This window comes from Thermobia domestica, chromosome 3 (genome assembly GCF_964235325.1).
Source record: "Thermobia domestica chromosome 3, izTheDome1.hap1.1, whole genome shotgun sequence".
Classification (NCBI taxonomy): Eukaryota; Metazoa; Arthropoda; class Insecta; order Zygentoma; family Lepismatidae; genus Thermobia; species Thermobia domestica.
The window spans coordinates 55,999,801-56,019,028 of record NC_137456.1 but is presented as its reverse complement, the minus strand read 5'-3'; the positions used below and the strand labels follow the sequence as shown (position 1 = coordinate 56,019,028).

Below are 19,228 nucleotides of genomic sequence, written 5' to 3'. Positions count from 1 at the left end.
TCGAGCGATAAAAAATCGAGCAATTCGAGAGTTTTGCTCAATTATGCCGAAGTGCATTAGTAAACTTGGGCTGTCTGTTTCGTAAGTTTCGTATGTGTGATTAAGATTCACCATAGTGACGTGATATGAACATGGAATTCTTGAGTTGAGTTGATTTTGTATTTAACGTCCCTTTCAGCAGCGAGGCTATATGAGACGAGACCTACTGATTGAAGTGAAATCCGAACCACATGAGTTCCTGCCGGAATCGAGCCCAGGTCTCCGTAATTCAAAGGCGCGTACGCTATCCGCTTAGCCACGAAGGAGCTCAACATGGAATTCTTATTAAAAGGCAGATACTGTCGAAAACGACTGCGTGTGGTCGTCTACCAGCAACAATAATGCGGATACTGTGGCTATGTGAGATTTGGGTCCCGTCTTAACACCTCAATTTTTCATTGAAATAATTCATATAAGTTACCATAAATACTTAATATGAAAAGATACGTATCAAGAACATATTTATCCAGGTAATAGAAATAAATACTGGATAAAAAGAAAAAAAATGAAATGTAAGGATGACCTCTCTCAAAACTATAGACAGCATTCATTCCAGTGAATATTCAAAATTTAAAATTATTTCACTAACTTCATGCATTTTCCAAAAAATATTTTCACTGGTTGACATGAGATTTCACATGCTCGTTACATGTAAAGTTCAGAAAAGCCACACCAAAAAACACTTTTTTTTTCAAAATTTGTTTATTAAAGTCTTGAAAACTCGTGTTCAGAAGCAATTTTTCATTTTTAAAAAGTATAGCTGAAGTGAGAAAGTCCATTAACTATGATTATAAGTTACGTGTGAGCACCTTTAGTTTAGCGCACATGAATCATGACTTCGAATATCACCTGCCTCAATGTCCAAATAATTTTCATGTCAGCTACTTGCCTACCTTCACTAGCTCTGTCCAGCCTTTATACTTCTCGGTGGGTCAAAAAAACATATTTCCTCCTGTAAGTATACCTATTAAATAGAAAGTCAGTAATAGAACAGAGTATTTTAAGCCACTATATAACTATTAGAACAAATTTATTATAGAGCAATTTTGCAGATACAAATTTATAACCCATTATGTGTTGGCTCTCCTCAACTTTTCATGTATCTAGTACAAATGGAAAGTCGCAAATCGGATCGCCCGAAGAAAATTTTCTACGGGGGGAAGCCATCTCCCTGGTTGCTGTATTACGTTTGATATATTTTTGTATTTCTTAAGGAAATCTTAAGAAATTTAATACATTTTCGTATGCTAGGGGGCGGGACCGCTCCTGCCCCCTTCCGGCGCCCATGTTTGCAAGGCATTACCTCAAATTTTTCGTAATAATCAAATTTTATAGCAATGTTGTAGTGTTCCTCTTTAACCTTACCCGTACCTGATAGGTAGGTAATTTCACTCGGTGCTGGTGTAGTTTTAGCGCACTGCATTTTGGAAGATTTACACGTAAAATTCAATACTTCGCATGAAAATACATGTTTATAAGGAACAAATTTCTGCACGCGACAGAATTAAATACGAAGCTCTGTTTTAGGTTTACAAGTGTAGGGTTACTATTGTAAAATCATTACAAGTGTTTTACGGTGGATAAAATAAACGAATCTATATGAAAGATGACTCTATTAAATGCTATTTTCAATTGGCGGTATATTTCTGCACAGTGTATAGAACCTGTATTGTATGTTTAAAAGTGAAGTGTTACTAGTAGGGCCATTCCATATGAAATCAACAAATCAGGGCAGCTCATGTGTTTAGATTTTCTTCAAATTTTGTACGTGTTGTTGTATCCAAACATAGCACACCTGTAAAATTTTACACCTTTACCTCAAAGAGGACTGCTGTAGGAGCCATTTGAAATTTGGGGGTTTAGTTGAAAAATCACCTCAATCCGCCTTCGACTTTAAGTACTGAAACCGCTAGATCTCTGGATATATTGAAGCTATTTGAAAATGGTTTTCACTAAAACAATCTTAGAATTCGTAGCATTTAAAACATTGTGCTAATAAACTTCTCAAGTGTGGTTAAACATATGAATTTCGCCATCAAAGAGAAAAAAGAAGAAAATAATGTCAAAATTTGGCAATTATTTTTGAAAACGGTCCACCTAACATCGGCCTCAAATTTTCAAAATAAGTAGCTCTGGTGTTCCTCTTTAACAAATAAAAAATTAGGAGGGTATTTTTTGGTATGTTCAAGAAAAACAAATTATGGCACAATGTAAGTTGAGAGCGGATTTAGACACTTTTTTGCACAAAACCCTGAAATTTCCTATGACTGTCCAATTTTCCGTGTTGAAAATGTTTATAATTGACAAGACTGAGGTGATTGAATAAATGAGTTGTGCCAGAAATTTGAAACTTGCCATTGCTGAAGAGAGACAGATTCTGTCATTAGTTTCAAAATCATAAACGACTATTGAAACTATTGAAACATTTCAACCAATCGAATATCTCCTTCGTGCATTAAAAGAAGTGGCTCACTCATAAGATATAAGTACAAATAATGAGTTCAAACTGACAGAACGCAAATGTAGACAATGATTAATGATACAGACGGCTTCATTGAGATTTTGGTAGGGGAAAAAATGACAAATTAGTGCAGCATCACTTCATAGCCAAATCCCAGAGCGACTACTTCAAATACACACAATAGAGACTTTTGATGACAAATCATGCTTTATTATAGTTGATTTTGCTGAAAACTAGTCCTGTATTATTCTAGATGAAGTTTAAGAGTAGCACTGAACCAACATTCAAATCTTTTTAAATGCAACACCCTAAGAGATCCTGTAACTTCTGTTACCAAATATTTCATTATGTTGTGTCAGTGATATGTTAAAGCACGATACAGTTACATTTTATGCTTTCCAAAATATTCTTTTGAAGTATGTTAACGATGTTTTTCCTCAGATTAAACGTCATCTACTTTGGAGATGGGACAACAGCCCGATATAAAGACTATAAAAAAAAGCTTTGTCAATTTATGCCTTCATGAGTGATTTTGGATTCACTTGTGAGTGAAACTATTTTGTCTCAAGTCACGGCAAAAGTGTTTGCGATATCATAGGTGAGACTCTGAAATGTCTAGCGAGACATGCTAGTTTACAGAGGCCACTGAATGGCCGGATTGCTACTGTTGCCGATCTCTTCGAATTTTGTCAAACTATAACCAACTATAACCAAACGCTTTTTTGTGCTGGAAACCTTCGTCCAATGCTTTAAAATACACTGGAAAAGCCATAAAGTTGCAAGGAACGTGTGAAATTCATCATTATGAACGCATCAGCTTGTTGAAACTTGAAGTCAATCGTGTATCTTCGTCAAAGACAACATTCACTCTAAATACCTGAGAAGAATCGAAAGACATTAATCTTTCATGTAAGCAATTTATTGTGTGCATTTCTGAAGAGAAATGGTGGATTGGAAAACTGGTTGAGACTTCACAAGAACATCATAACTAATGTGAATTTCCTTCATCCCCATAGACCCAAGAAAATGCTTTTCGTGACAAAAACACCTGACACATGCTGGATTCTATTTAAAAAAAACTGCATCATTAATATTGGAGCGCCCAGTATTTCAACTGGTACTGGCAGAAATTACAGCATTTCTGAAGAAGAAATTCAAGCTACTGAGAAGACCTTCTCTGAAATTGGTGATAAGAGATCTTAGGCTCAATATTTCAAATTGCTTACAATCAACCAAACTCGTAAATGTTATTTGTGTATTACATAATGATAGTTCACTATCGTTCAGTGTCTCTTTTGTTAAATCAAACAGCACCATATAGGCTGCGTAATAGGCACATATTGTTTTAAACTAACTTTATAAATTACATTTAAGGAAGAGTTTCTGCTTGTTTTCATTATTTTTTCATAAGATTTATCAACCATACAAGTCTTATTACTAGAAAATTAAATAATTGATTTTTTTCCTTCAGCATCTCAAAAAACACTCTCCTAATTTTTTATTTGATAAACAAGAATACCAGAGCTCAATTTGAGGTTGATGTTAGGTGGGCCTTTTTCAGAAGTAATTGAAAAATCTTTACATTATTTTTTCTCTTTGATGGTGAAATTCATATGCTTACCGACACTGACACTGAATCCAGCATCTCAGGGTACTTCATCACTGTTGCAAAATTCTGTGACTAAATTAAAGATGTTTGCAGGACACATATTATTGCCAAAATCCTTTTCTCTACCTCACTGCCCTCGCTTTGAGTGCTATTGAAACTCCTATTATTGCCAAAGCTCTTTTTTCACTTCCCTCGCGTATGGATATACCCACCATCACCGACACGCCTTCTTCCTTCGGACGCACCCCCGCGCTACTACGTGGGCCCACTAGCTTCACCCTGCCCTGACTTGTTAGATTGCATTTGTACTTTTTAGTGGCCACCTAGCACAGGTTGTTTTTGTTTTACACTAGTTTTTACGATACTTATCCAGTAGCCGTATTTATACGCAAATCGTAAAAGAATTGTAGATTTTCAACAAATACCTCTGGTGGCGCCCTTCAATTTTGTCTATGCTAAGTGAAATATTTTCATGTTGCGCAACAGAAACCTTTTAGGGGACAATAAGAAGGAAATTAGTGAAAGAATTATAAGTTTTCAACAATTCTTTCTAGTGATACAAAATTCGTAAGCCAGCAATCAAAAGTACGATTTTGTAAATGCATTGCATTTAATAAAAGAGTTGTTAATTTTAAACAATTGTTTCGAGTGATGTTTTTAAAATTAACCTGTACTGGAAAAAAGTACTACAGTACTAGAGCATTTTGTCGTTGTTAATTTCTGTACTCGTCCACAATTGAGGAGTTTGATGCAATAAGGGCATAAGTCTGAAACATGCAGTTGGAGAAAAACGATGTTAAAAGTTTAAGTAGTGTTTTCTTCTTACATAAAACAATGTAATATGCAGCATTTTATTCCGATATTGAATTGAAATGTTATCAGGAGGCTAAACAAGCATGGCAAAAGCCACAAATGCGTTTGATGCAAAAAGAGCGTAAACTCGCTTAAGTTCTTATTACATCAAACTCCTCAATTATACTTTCCATAGTCGCAAAAAAATATGCAGCTACTATTTGAATCATATATTGTGCAGAAAATATCCTCCCATGAATATATGACAACTACCGGCTTCACTGATTCTGACTTTTTAGCGATAATTTTTTGTATGTCTCTGGTTTCTTGTTGAGACATTATATTGTTTCTTAGTCAATAAAACAAACAGATGAATTGTGCTGCGCGTGTATAAAGTGAAGTTGCTTTGTCTTTTCTGTTCACGAAGTAGAACTGAATTTTTAGCTGATCGAACAGTTTAAAGCTGGATAAAATCCTACTCTAATGTATGTGCATCACTTGTCCTGAACGAATTTACCAACAATGAGCGAGTCAAACGTGAAAGACGACAAACAGGAAGAAAGCAAGAATTTGCCTACTGTAACGGGGGCGCAGGCCTATCTAGAAGATCGGAGGGTCAATGAGTTGTTTCATTTCTTTTTTGGACACTTGCTTGCAAATCGGCCCGATGACCCTGTGGAATTTCTCTTCGAGCTTTTAGAGAAGATGATCCTTTATCGAGGAGGTTGCGAGAAGCCACCATTGATTTTCACTGATGATCACATCCGGGCAGTGTTTCGTGCTTTGGACGCTGGAGGCAAAGGATACATTACTCTTGAGCAATATGAAACAGGGATGATAACAATGGGGATCAGTAACTACGAGAAAAATCCTAAGACCAACAAGGAAGGATTAATTATGATGGAAAGATTTGTTCAAGAGGCAAAGTATTGTTTGATTGTTGCACTGAATGATCTGCTGTGCATTGATGTTATATATGGTTCAGACACTCAATGATATTCCTTACGTAGGAAAGCCTGCTTTTGGAAATAGATTTTTCACTCAAAATATCTCAGTTTAGAAATCACGTATTTTAAAATTTCCTTAAGTAACTATATAACAACTTTTAAGAATAAAAATTCCATTTATCCTTTTCATTAGTTCAAAATTTATTTCTAAATTAATTGTAGATGCTGATTAAGAATAAGATTTTAACAAGCGGAATCTATTGTTTTACAAAGAATAACGTGATAGTCCGGAAGATAAGAACTAAATAGGCTATTGTAACCCTTTTAAAATGTTTCTATAGTGCGTTGACTAGTTGCATTTTAATAGCAACTTCGTACCTTAAATTTGTTATGTTAGATTAGCTTCATACAATTATGTAAATGATGTGTGTTTTGAAAGAAAAATTGGCGAATGTTTAGCAGAAGGGGTTCAGCCATTTTTTCTTAAAAAAATGTTACTATTTCGGTCATTTGTGTTCACATTAAGTTAGTTAAGTTTAGGTTGGTTAGTTCATGTTAGATTACTTTAGTGTAAGGGTCTAGCATAATTTTCGAAAAATAAATGATAGAATTTCACTTATTTCTATTAATATTAGGTTAGTTCAGGTTAGTTTAGGTTAAGTTAGATTTGGTTACATTATGTTAGGTCTAAGTACTTGCATCACCCATTTCTCCTGTAAATTTTGCATTTTTTACGTACTTGTGGACCACTTCTGCTAAACATTCTCCGAAAAATTTAACAAAGTGTTTTAGAAAGTTATATTTTGACTATCAGGAAGCGTAAGGTGAATCAGAGCGCTCACCTCTGATAAGAGGGTTCGATCCTGGTGACATAAGTTTGTGGTGGATATCATTGTGTTCCTGGATATTCTTGTGGTTTTCTTGTTTCGTCCCACATGATCATTCTACCAATTATTTCATAACTAATCAATTTAATCAATCATCTATTTTCTTTAGTCCCTAAAGGACATAATTGTAGGATGTAAAATTAGAAACCGCACTTTAGTTGCATTTCTACTAGTCATATTACTTGATTATGCCATTAACTCAATTTGTTTGGGTTAGCTTTGGGTAGGTTGGTTTAGTTAGCTTACGGTAACGCTGGTTGTTTCAACATAGGTTAGGTTGGATTAATTAGATAAGGTTAGGTTAGGAGAGATTACTTTAACTTAGGTTAGAATATATTAAGTTTATTAGGTTAAGTTAGAGTTGATTGGGTTAGATTATGTTAGGTGATCTGCTAGTACCCTAGCAGCTATTTTATTAGCAAGTTCCTTGTAAAAAGGACAGCTTTTGTAATTCGCTAAAAACTCACAACACCGTGTCTACAGGTTTCCTCATGGTTATCCCGTTTCTACCAACACTCTAACAATTCTATCATAATTATTCACTTTCGTTAAGCATCCGTCGCCTTTGGCCTACAGGGAATAATTGTTATACGCAAAACTCAAATTTTATTTTTAATTATTTATTTACTTATTTATTTACAAGGACTCCAAGGCTCAGGGAGTGGACACTTGTCGTATCGCGTAGTATCTGAGGTAACTTTAGGTATATCGTTCCCCGCCTGTGTGAAGTTGGCCCCTCAAATGTTTGGGCTACACGAGATCTTTATTGGGCCAGAAAGTACTTCATTTAGGCTGTTTGGACTAGCAACTTTTAGTGTTTGGGCTACTCTAGAAACAAAGCTACAGCTTCACAAATATTTGATTGGCCAACTTCACGTTAGCCCCCAAATGTTTGGGCCAGACGAGATTTTTATTGAGCTGGATAGTACTTCGTTTGGGCTAATTGGGTCAGCAACTTTTAGTGTTTAGGCTATTATAGTTTCCGAAATAAGGGCTATTAAACTAATTGAAAAGTATTTTTCCAGCTTCTTTTGACGGGGCTAACTTCACTAATATGATCTTTCTCACAAATACGTTTATTGGAATTAACAGTACTTTGTGTCGACTAGCACTGTGGCAAGTTTCAAGATTTGGGCTGTATTTGAAATAGAGTTAGACCTTCACGAAGTATGCGGGACCAACTTCACATTAGCCCCAAGTGATTGGGCCAGACGAGATTTTTATTGGGCTGGATACTATTTCGTTTGGGCTGGTTGTTTCAGCAACTTTTAGCGTTTGGGCTATTATAGTTTTCGAAATATGGACTATTAAACTTATTAAAAAGGGATTTAGCTGTTTCTTTTATTGGGGCCAACTTCACGAATATGATATTTCTGAGAAATACATTTATTAAAATTGACAGTATTTGTGTCTACTAACAGTGTAGCAACGATCAAGATTTGGGTTGTATTTGAAATAGAGTTAGACCTTCACAAAGTTTGGGGGGCCAATTTCACGTTAGCCCTCCAAGTGACTGTGCTAGATGGAAATTTTATTGGGCTGGATAGTATTTCGTTTGGGCTGATTGGGTTAGCAAGTTTTAGTGTATGCGCTATTAAGATTTGAGCTGTATTTGAAGAGGGTTAGACCTTCAGATATTTGGTTGCCGGAAATAATAGGTTTTAATGTATTAGCAAAGGATTTTTCCTTTCTTATAAACCGTTGGGACTATACATTGGTAGAGCGCCAAATGGTGAAGAAAGATGCAATGTTGCCATCTGGATATGCAAGACCAAAACCAAAACTAAATGTGCAAAAATACCAAAACTGCCAAAACTCTAGCAAAAACATGACCCACCTGCCTTGGTACTTTTATAAATAGACGGAAAATGAAGAAACTCTTTATACTTGAAAATCATAACTTTGTATTTCGTTTTGTTTTGACAGTTTAAGCCATGGGCGGAACAAGGGGAGCAGAGGGATTCAAGTACTTCCCCAGAAACATGAAGAAGTGCTTATCGTAATCTTTTGAAATAACCGAACTGAAAAAAAAAAAAGAAGATTGCTTTGTTATTGCTTTCCCTATAACTAACTAACGCTATGGCCTATAGAACCCGGAGGTTCAATGCCGCGTTTGCAAAGGCTCTCCACTGACTTCTATCCTTAGCCAACTGGATCCAGTTTCTACTTTGTATTCCTATTTCTGCGAAGTCCATCTTAATATTGTCCTCCCATCTGCGCCTGTCTTCCTAATGGTCGTTTTCCAATTGGTTCTCCAGTCAAGACTTTGAAAGCGTTTCTACTTGCTTCCATCCTGGCTACATGACCTGGCCATCTAAGCCTCCTAGACTTGATGACCCTAACAATGGTAAACCGTATAAATTATGTAATTCCTCGTTATGAAGTTTCCGCCATTCCCCATCCGAATATTTGTCTAAGGATATTGTTCTCAAATACTTTCAGTCTATGTTCTTCCCTCATAGTAAGTGACCATGTTTCGCAACCATACAAAAGAAAGGCATGATTATCGCTTTATATATTCTAAGCTACAAATTCCTTGAGAGAATTCGCGACGACAAGAGATTTTGAACTGAATAATAACACGAATTCCCTAATTTTAGTCGACATTTAAATTCTTCGTGAATATGATTTTCGTCTGTTAACATTGATCCTAGATATTTGAAAGTATCCACTTTATCAAAAGTTTTATTTAATGTTTTAACGCATCCATAATTTACCGTATTACGGTCCCGACGCACTTCCATGTATTTAGCTTTCTCAGCATTTGCTCTAAACCCGTGTCCCTGCAAGCGTTTAATAAGACCTTTGCATTTCTTTCGATTGTTTCCCTATCATCCAATATTAAATTTACATCATCAGCATATGCCATTACCTGGTGAATGCCGTTCAATTGTAGGCCCTGGTTGCTATCTTTGATTTTCCTTATAGCGTATTCCAGGACAATGTTGAATAATAATGGCGACAACGTATCTCCCTATTTCAGGTCATTTTCGACGTGAAAGCTCGTGGGCAAAAATTTCCCACCCGAACTTTAATTTGGGATTCATTTAAACATATCTTAATTAATCTAATAAGCTTTCTCGGTATTCCAAGTTCCGTAAGAACGTTGAATAATGTTTCTCTCCTAACCAAGTCGTAATCCTTTCTAAAATCAATAAATAGTTGATGTCCGGGGTATCGTATTCCCACTTCTTTTCGAGCATTTGGCAAATGGTAAATATTGGTTCGATAGCTGATCGATTTCGACTAAATCCAACTGATAATCTCCAATAATTTCATCTACGTATGGGGTCAGTCTTGCTAATAGAATGTTTGAAAGGGCTTTATAGGATGTTGACAGAAAAGAAATGCCTTGATAATTATTAGTCAGTTTTGTAGCCTTTCTTGTTACTTGGAACAATAATTGATTCCTTTTACTCTTGTGGCAATTCTTCCTTGCTCCAGATAAGGAGAATGAGTTTGTGTATCTTGTTCCACAATTTTTCACCTCCAGCTAAAATTAACTCAGTCGGAATTTCGTCTTCACCTGGGGAGATTTGTGTTTCTTTAATTTCTTTATAATGATTTCTACTTCTATTCGGTTGGGTTCTGGAATATACGGTTCCGCGGTGTGTATCTCCCTTTCTTCACGCACTTTAGTTTTTGGCTGCGTGTTCAGCAAATCGTCAAAGAAATCTTTCCATCTATTTAAGATGCTCTCTGTGTCAGTGAGAACTGTTCCGTTAGTTTTCTTTAATATATAAGCACGAGGTTGATAGCCTTTGTTAAATTCGTTGATCCCCTTATACATGTCCCGAATGTTTTTATTTTTATTATTATCTTCAAGTTAATTAATTCTAGCTTTCAAAAATTCACGTTTCTTTGTTCTAAAAGTTTTGGAAGTTTCCCGTCTAATGTCTACGAAATTTTTTGCTTACCCTATATACAATATAATGTGGATGAGTAATCGGTTTAAAAATTACAAAGAATTGTTGATAATAAAGCTCCTTGAGACTCCATTGGGAATCAAACCTGGAACTTTCTGCATCAAACACAGGTATATATTATCCACGTATTCACAAAAGGCTTACGTAACAAGTAAAGAATGGATGGATGTAAAAATTATTGGGACATAAGTCGTCTAGGTTTGACGCAGTTCAATTATGTATATAGTATATATAATTTTCATCAGTGTCTTATTCATAGGTTAGTTTACCGCATATAACCATTGCAATTGTAAAGATAATGCTATATACAGTTTATTAAGATTGTAATTGTTTTCCAGTAAAATAAATTTAGGGGATTAAAGTTGATAACTACTTAGACAAAATTAGCGCTGCTAGGGATGCGCACGAGATGAGTCGAGACATGATTTTCCTGACAAAGTTCGAGTCGAGACATGGCTCTTCCAATAGAAAAATATACATTTTTCGAGTCGAGACATCACTTTTACAGCACATTTTCGAGACGAGACAGCCACAAATCTTGTCCCGTGCGCATCCCTAAGCGCTGTCAAAATTGAGATACACAAAATCCGGATTTAGAATTTCAACTGAAATCGAAATCCGGATTTCCGATAATGACATGTCAAAAACCGAAATTAGAATTTCGGATAATGAAATGTTAAGAACCGAAAACGGATTTTGGATAATGAAATGTCGAAAGCCGAATCCAGATTTCGTATAATAATTACTAAAATCTTGATATCTGGATATTGGACAGCATTAGACAAAATGGTATGAAAAAAAAATCCAAATTGAATTACATGAAGACGAAGAAGACGTCGTATATTAGGGTTATATTTGGGTTTTATGGGTATGTCAATCAATCCCATAAATTAGTGGGCACAAGTATAATTTCCATTATACAAGTAAATAACATTCAAAGAACTAAAAAAAATAAAAAGAAAACTAACTAAAAAAAACTAACTAACTAACTCTATGACCTATGGAACCCGCAGATTCAGTGCCGCGTTCACAAAAGCTCTCCACTGACTTCTATCCTTAGCTAATTGCATCCAGTTTCTACTTTGTATTCCTCTCTCTGCGAGATCCATCTTAATATTATCCTCCCATCTGCGCCTAGGTCTTCCTAATGGTCGTTTTCCTATGGGTCTTCCAGTCAAGACTTTGAAAGCGTTTCTACTTTCTTCCATTCTAGCTACATGACCTGCCCACCTAAGCCTCCTAGACTTGACGACCCTAACAATGTTGGGTAAACCGTATAAACTATGTAGTTCCTCGTTATGAAGTTTCCGCCATTCCCCATTCTCGTTCCTCTTGGGTCCGAATATTCTTCTCAGGATCCTGTTCTCAAATACTTTCAGTCTATGTTCTTCCCTCAGAGTAAGTGACCATGTTTCGCAACCATACAGAACAACAGGCATGATTATCGTTTTATATATTTTAAGCTTTAATAAAAAGAAAAAATAGTACTAATTAGTAACAGATTTGTCAGAAATATCATATTAGTGAAGTTGGCCCCTACAAAATAAGCTGGGAAATCACCTTGCAATAAGTTTAATAGTCCATATTTCGGAAACTGTGAGAGTCCAAAGGCTAAAAGTTGCTGACCCAATCAGTTTAAACGAAGTACTATCCAGAATCCAGCCCAATAAAAATCTCGTCTGGCCCAATCACTTAGGGGCTAATATGAAGCTTACCCCCCAAACTTTGTGATGGTTTAATTCTGTTTCAAATACAGCCAAAATCTTGAAACGTCCTACACTGCTAGTCGACACAAAGTACTGTCAATTCCAATAAATGTATTTATCATAAATATATTAGTTAAGTTGCCCCGACAAAACAAGCAGGAAAATTACTTTTCAATAAGTTTAATAGCCCATATTTCGGAAACTATAACAGCCCAAACGCTAAAAGTTGCTGACCCAATCAGCCAAAACGAAGTATTATCCAGCCCAATAAAAATTTCGTCTGGTCTAATCACTTGGGGGCTAACGTGAAGTTGGTCCCTCAAACTCTGTGGAGGCTTACTCTGTTTCAAACACAGCCCAAATCTTGAAAGTTGTCACACTGAAAGTCGACAGAAAATACTGTCAATTCCAATAAATGTATTTGTCAGAAATATCATTAGTGTAGTTAGCCCAGACAAAGGAAGCAGGAAAATCACTTTTCAATAAATGTAATGGCCCATATTTCAGAAACTATAATAGCCCAAACGCTAAAAGTTGCTAACCCATTCAGCCCAAACGAAGTAGTATCCAATCCAATAAAAATCTCGTCTGGCCCAAACACTTGGGGGCTAACGTGAAGTTTACCTCTCAAATTTTGAGAAGCTGTAGCATTGTTTTCAGAGTAGCCCAAACACTAAAAGTTGCTAGCCCAAACAGCCCAAATGAAGTACTTTCTGGCCCAATCAAGATCTCGTGTAGCTCAAACATTTGAGGGGCCAACTTCACACAGGCTCATTCCTCTTTTCAGTTATTATATTATGACTGCTAAATTATATTTTTCCGTCTCATATAGATTCGATGATCACAAGGAACATCCGCCAATACATAAATTTCCATTTTCTTAATCAGCGTATCAAGCAGTATTATCTCTATACAACATCACTTAAAGTTACCATGTTAGCAACGTTTGAATACATAGTAAGGTCGTTACAGAGTACAATTTAATGCTGTAACTATAAGAAATGTTGAGAAAAGTTTCTTCTTGAGCTATGTATTTAGATATTGGTTCTTTCTGCCAGAAGTAAAGAGAAAAAAAAACGATGTAATGTGTCTCATTGACGTTGCCAAGTCTCAAATGTCAACATGTCTATTCAAAAATGGCAGAAATTAATTTTACTTAAATCATTCAAAAAGCAAATTATAGAGATCTTACGTATCAAATTAACACTACTGGATCCTTTTCTTACTTCAAAATATGTTAATCCACGAAGGAACAATAATGTTTAAGAAACCTATTTATGAAGGCGGATAACATGTAAGTCATCTGTGAACATAGAAAAAAGAGTGCAAAAGTTTGATTCATTACTATGAAATTGTAATGGATAGCTAACTTGTAGTGTTCACTGAGCACATGTTGATTCATATTTTCAGCCTTGTCTTCTTTTCCGCACATACTTACCATTGTAACGCGCCTGTTCATGACGTACTCGTTATAAAATTTTCGCAACAAAATTATCCATATTTTTTCTATTGTAAGTTAAATTAAGTTTTTTGAAACATTTAAAGATTATATGCATAATATGAGCTGCTCGGGTGAACATAATGGTATGTCTTATTTTCTAACTTTGTAGTAAACTCGAAAAGATTGATCATTGGCATGCAATTCTTTGCAATGACATGTTCCTCTTGATACTTATCTATGGCTCGATCACAACCCATTCAGCATAACTCAATTTCACCGGAAGTAGCGGTTACCATTATGTTTATCCGAATTGTTCATCTATATATAAAAGCAAAGTACGAGTTGGGCATGCATTCGTGTACATACTTTTGCATAATGTGTAGTGTTGTGAACCTAATCTTTATCTTCAGTTAGTACACGTTTCATGCCCATAAAAATGTGTAGTTAATATGGAAATTAATATTAGGAGCTATGTTTCGAAAAGGTACATATCCACTTAAAACAGTGTTTGGACATACGGGGAAAAAATCATAACGACAATAGTATTAAATTCAAACTTAAATTTTTCAGGTGCTAAAATATAGGGAGATTTTTTTGTTGGAACTATATATTTTATTTGGCAGAGATGCAAAGCTAGTTCACTCGCTTGTAAAATACCCAATATGACTCATTTTGTTGGAGGGGGTTGTGAGACTCCGTTTATGTGCTTTTCCTTCCAAAAATTGTGGACAAACTTCGACACCGCGTAGCAACAGCAGTGACACCAAACATGGTCGTAATAGTATGGAATGACTTTGACTGTGATGGTCTGCAATGCACTAGGGAGACTCCTGCCAATAGCCACGTGTAATAGAAACTTGTAACTAGCATCAACGGAAAATCTGATTCTTGAAGTGTATTTTAAAATTTATCGCAAATTTTTATCTTCATTATTGTAAAATATATAGGCTTACAAAATTGGGTCATTCTTTTTGAAACACGCTGTGTTTTATTCCATTTTTTAGGTCAAAAAATCCAATATATTTCAGGCAAAAACTTTCTTGTAGGCCTTATATGTAGAGAACTACATACAGTGTAGCCAAATCCAAACTATCACTTAACTCAGTATGATGTGCTTATTCCATAAAAAAAAAAGAAGAAGAAACACGAAAACTCAATTTAGGCGCCGTTCAAAAAATTTGGTGGCCCATAATCCAAAACCTAATCCTTGGCCAAGATCGCAATCTTTTGATCCATTTTTGGGATTATTCCTAAAATACTTGTCTTTACAGCTTTCGTTCAAACTTTCTAAAAAATCTTTCCAATTTTTACTTCACAAGTCGAAACAAGAAACATATTACCGATTCAGCATATCACCGATAAAGTTTTACTTTTGTTCTTCTTCAGAATCTTCAAGAAGTTTTGTAAAGTCTGAAATAAGTTAAAATTTAAGTAAACGAAAACTTCTCGTTTGTAATGCACTATCATTTTACACACTCATAAAATTATCGGTTGAGAGGATTTGCAACATGTTCACGTACTTTCCAAACCTACCTCGTACTTTATTTTTAATTATTAATAATAACTAACTGTTTAAAAAATATATCAGAAGAGGAACACATGAAATTGTGCGGACATGTGTGACCAGTTTGCAAAAACGAAATAAAATAAACATTTCCGTTATTTATGTTTTAATGTATGTATTTTATTATTTATTTATATTTTTAAAGTAGGATTTACTGGTATTTTTTGCCTCCTACATACATAGACAACATTTGTTTAATTAACACATCAGCGTCATTTTTGTAACTTTATTTGCATCGTTAAATAAAAGAGAGAGAGAACCAAACTAAAATACATTAGGAAAAAAAAACAGAATAATGGATTGAACTTAAACTAATGCAGCCAGGCTTTTCCACATTTATTTACGTATATTTCATTTTCAGTTTTCTCTCTTTGCACACATAATAGAATAAATATCTGTCCGGTTTTTATTGCTTTTTCGTGTGTCTCCATGTAGTCATTTGTAACTAAATTTAGCAGACAATAAATGAATGTTGTTTGCATGTCTGCATGAAATTCAGTTCCGAGCAGTTTGGGCTGCCTACCGTTCAGGCGTTCAAAAAAACTATTTTCCTGAATTGCTTTCAGTTAGAAGAGCTCTCTTCAGACAGTCATGAATTGAAAAGTTACTGAGCTTTAGCAGAACCTGTTGGACGCCAAGAAATAGGGGGATATTAATAAATGTCTAGAATATTATTCAGTAAAGTATTATGAATTCGTGTCATGTTAAGGTACTAGTTTGTTATTACGGTTTCTCGCAGCTCCGCTGTGGATATGTGGTTAAAGTACACGTCTTTGGTGCGAGAGACCCGGGTTTGATTTATGGTAGGAACTCATGTGGTTCGGATCCTACTATAAATTGTAAATCCGCCTCTTATATATTTTCAGTTCTCAAAAAGAAAAGAAATGAAATGAAATCTTTAAGTATTACATCCCAAGGTTATGTGGGTCAGGCTAACGGAGACGGTGATGATGAGAAATTAATGAAATGGTGGAATGAAGAAAATGAGAGGAAATGGGAGAATCCCAAGAAAACCCACGCACACGGTATTTGTCCACCACAAAGTTCACTTCGCACGAGCTGGGATCGAACCAGGGACCCCATGTACCAGAGGTGAATGAGACACCACTGAGCCACCGCGGCCCTAGTTCTGAAGCTCAATTCAAATAATCAACCGTCTTATAATACTGATTTCTACAACAGGAAAAGATTATTGCTCTCGTCATTGTGGACAGTAGTGAGAGTCTGAGGTACAGTGCTCACCTCTAGTGAAATGAAATCCTGGTTTGATTCCAGGCCATGTGAGGTTTGGCGGATAGAAGTGTTTTTGCGAATATTCTCGAGGTTCTCTTGTTGCCTCCCACATTCTGATATCACCAATTCCTAAAAAAAATATCCACTTCCTTTATCCTACATGGCATCCACACGAAATTTCATTTTATTTGTCAGTACTATACCTAATACTACTCAGATGGGCATATAATTAATACTATTAATACTACTACTACTACTTCAAAACTTGACTACCCGCTAATATTATTTAATATCTTTCGTTTGTAATACAGCGTCTTGAATGGCATCAGCACACTCAAGATACAGCTTATATCTCATTTACAACGGAAATATAGAGGAAGTTCGGGTATTATGGAATACCATTTTTGTTTCGCTTGTAACTCAGTTAGTAAGTGCACATTGAAACAAGAAGGAAAACAAGTATACGCCTTACATATTTGGCTTTATTTATGCGTATCTTGATAAAGATATTTCGTTACAGGGGTGGGAAAAATTTATAATTTGTAAAGAAACCACTTTTTAGGGTAATATGAAATAGTCGGGTAATATGGAATACAAATGCTATATAGAAAAGAAATTAGTTTTCTGTTGAACATACAATGAATACAGTGACAATATATGAAACTTCTGAATGCCAAGCCATAACTGAATGTGATTACTTGCAAAAGTCAAAAATATAATACTCTGCTTCAGGGTCGGCACAATCATTGTGTGCTCACATTAAACATGATGAACGCTGGACCCAAGCTCACCTCTTGTATCATCAGAAAATTTGCTGTAATAAAAATGCACTTAGCATTATTGCCATCATAAATGTACGTTTAATTGCCCAATACCGATAGATATTTTTGTAATCGGAATACCATACGCAATACCATGCTTTTCTTGTGGGTATTCCATATTGCCCTCCAAGCCACCTTGGAAACGAAAGAGCTGTTAAACGCATTCGAAGGCGTATAGGATAATGGCGCTTATCAAACTACCACTCTGTGTATCCAACGTCATAATAAACAAAGAATTGTTGTTCTATTACATTTCAATAGGAAAATACAGGTTGTAAAATACTTACCTGTAAAAGTTTTCACGAATAAGAAATCAGATTTTCAGGTCTATCAAAACAACGAATGTTACAATCACAAGGAGATTGACTGTAGAGTATCATGGAAACGTGTAGTAGTAGTTTCTTTCCTCTCCGCTTGGAAGCAACACGTAACAGGCGAGATAATGAGGTATTCCATATTATCCGACTATTCCATAATATCCGAACTTCCTCTATCCGAACGGTAAAAGATTGTATACTGGCTTATGAGAAACAATCTTGATGCTTTAAAAAAAGGACATACAAGAAATTATTGGAGAAAACTTAACTAGGTGTGAAATAATTGCACATTTGGAGCGAAGCAATCAACCTCTATTGATTACTCAAAGTATATTTTATTCCATCAATTGTTTTCGTGAACGAAAACGACATTGCAAATAGTTGAATTCAACATATCATTGAAAAAGATAATAGCTTTGAAAAAATGTGTTGGATATTTCTAATGCTGAAAATTCTATTTTCTATTGTTTATAATGAGAATTCGCGCCCCAAATAGTTTTGCAATGTTAAGTCTATTAGCAGCCCATTTTCGGTGATTATTCCTCAATGGTATGTCCGATCGGGACATGCAACACTTTACGACATTCAAATTTGAATAATTTGAATCATCATGTCAAATTTGGTTAAGAGTCTTCATCTCGGCGAAATTAAAATACTGCTAATTTTACAGTAATTATGTGATATCTTCAAATAGATAAAAGATAATCGAAATGTGGAACAAGAGCGCCCTAGACAATATTATTTTAGATATGATACCGTTATCACGACTCACTTATCTGCTTTCGATTTCGAGCCATTTTGAAAATCAGCATTTATTTTCGCGTTTCTAAACAGCTGAAAACGGAAAGCCACTAGGTGACTTGTGATAACGGTAATCGCACGCAAAATAATGTTGTCTAGGGCGCTCTTGTTCCATATTTCAATTATCTTTTATCTATTTGAAGATATCTCATAATTACTGTAAAATTAGCGGTATTTTAATTTCGCCGGGATGAAGACTCTTAAGAACGGTTCTGGTATCTCGGAGGAGTATTCGGACAAACGAATGCCTAATTCGATTAGAGAGGAGTTTTGCTTCAATCAACTCATTGGAAAACATAATTGGGTTCACTACTCACTTATCGGTACACTAAAGGCTAACATTTTTGCTAATAGGCGTCCTACAAATAGGCGTTCGCACCTAAACCAAATCATCGAGATTGAATTCTCCTGTAGCAAATAATAACATGATACAGTAATCCTCATAAGGATAGCTGCATGCTAAAGGACAAGACAACCAAGTAAGTCGAGCTAGAGTAGAAGGAGGAAATTGAACAATGGAACAAAAGATCTTTCCAAATTTGTGATTGAGATATGTGGTCAATCTTACCTCTGCCTGTGTCCTGGGATTTGGTCAATATGCCTAATCTGTCTGAATGCTCTTGATATCACAGTTTGCTGCTCACTTTTTGCGTAAACAACGTGTCGGGAGGAAGACCATGCAGG

The 19,228-nt window shown here is 35.4% G+C and overlaps 1 protein-coding gene across 1 annotated transcript; it reads left to right on the top strand.

Annotated features, from left to right (window-relative positions):
- Positions 1–5,275: 5,275 nt before the first annotated feature.
- On the top strand, positions 5,276–6,037 carry LOC145681433 (EF-hand calcium-binding domain-containing protein 10-like). The gene has a single exon (XM_081753077.1). The coding sequence runs from the start codon at positions 5,424–5,426 to the stop codon at positions 5,895–5,897; it is 474 nt and encodes a 157-aa protein (XP_081609203.1). The 5' UTR covers positions 5,276–5,423; the 3' UTR covers positions 5,898–6,037.
- Positions 6,038–19,228: the final 13,191 nt, after the last annotated feature.

Excerpts from the sequence above, each read along its gene's own strand:
- LOC145681433 (XM_081753077.1), top strand. The coding sequence starts at position 5,424 with ATGAGCGAGTCAAACGTGAAAGACGACAAACAGGAAGAAAGCAAGAAT.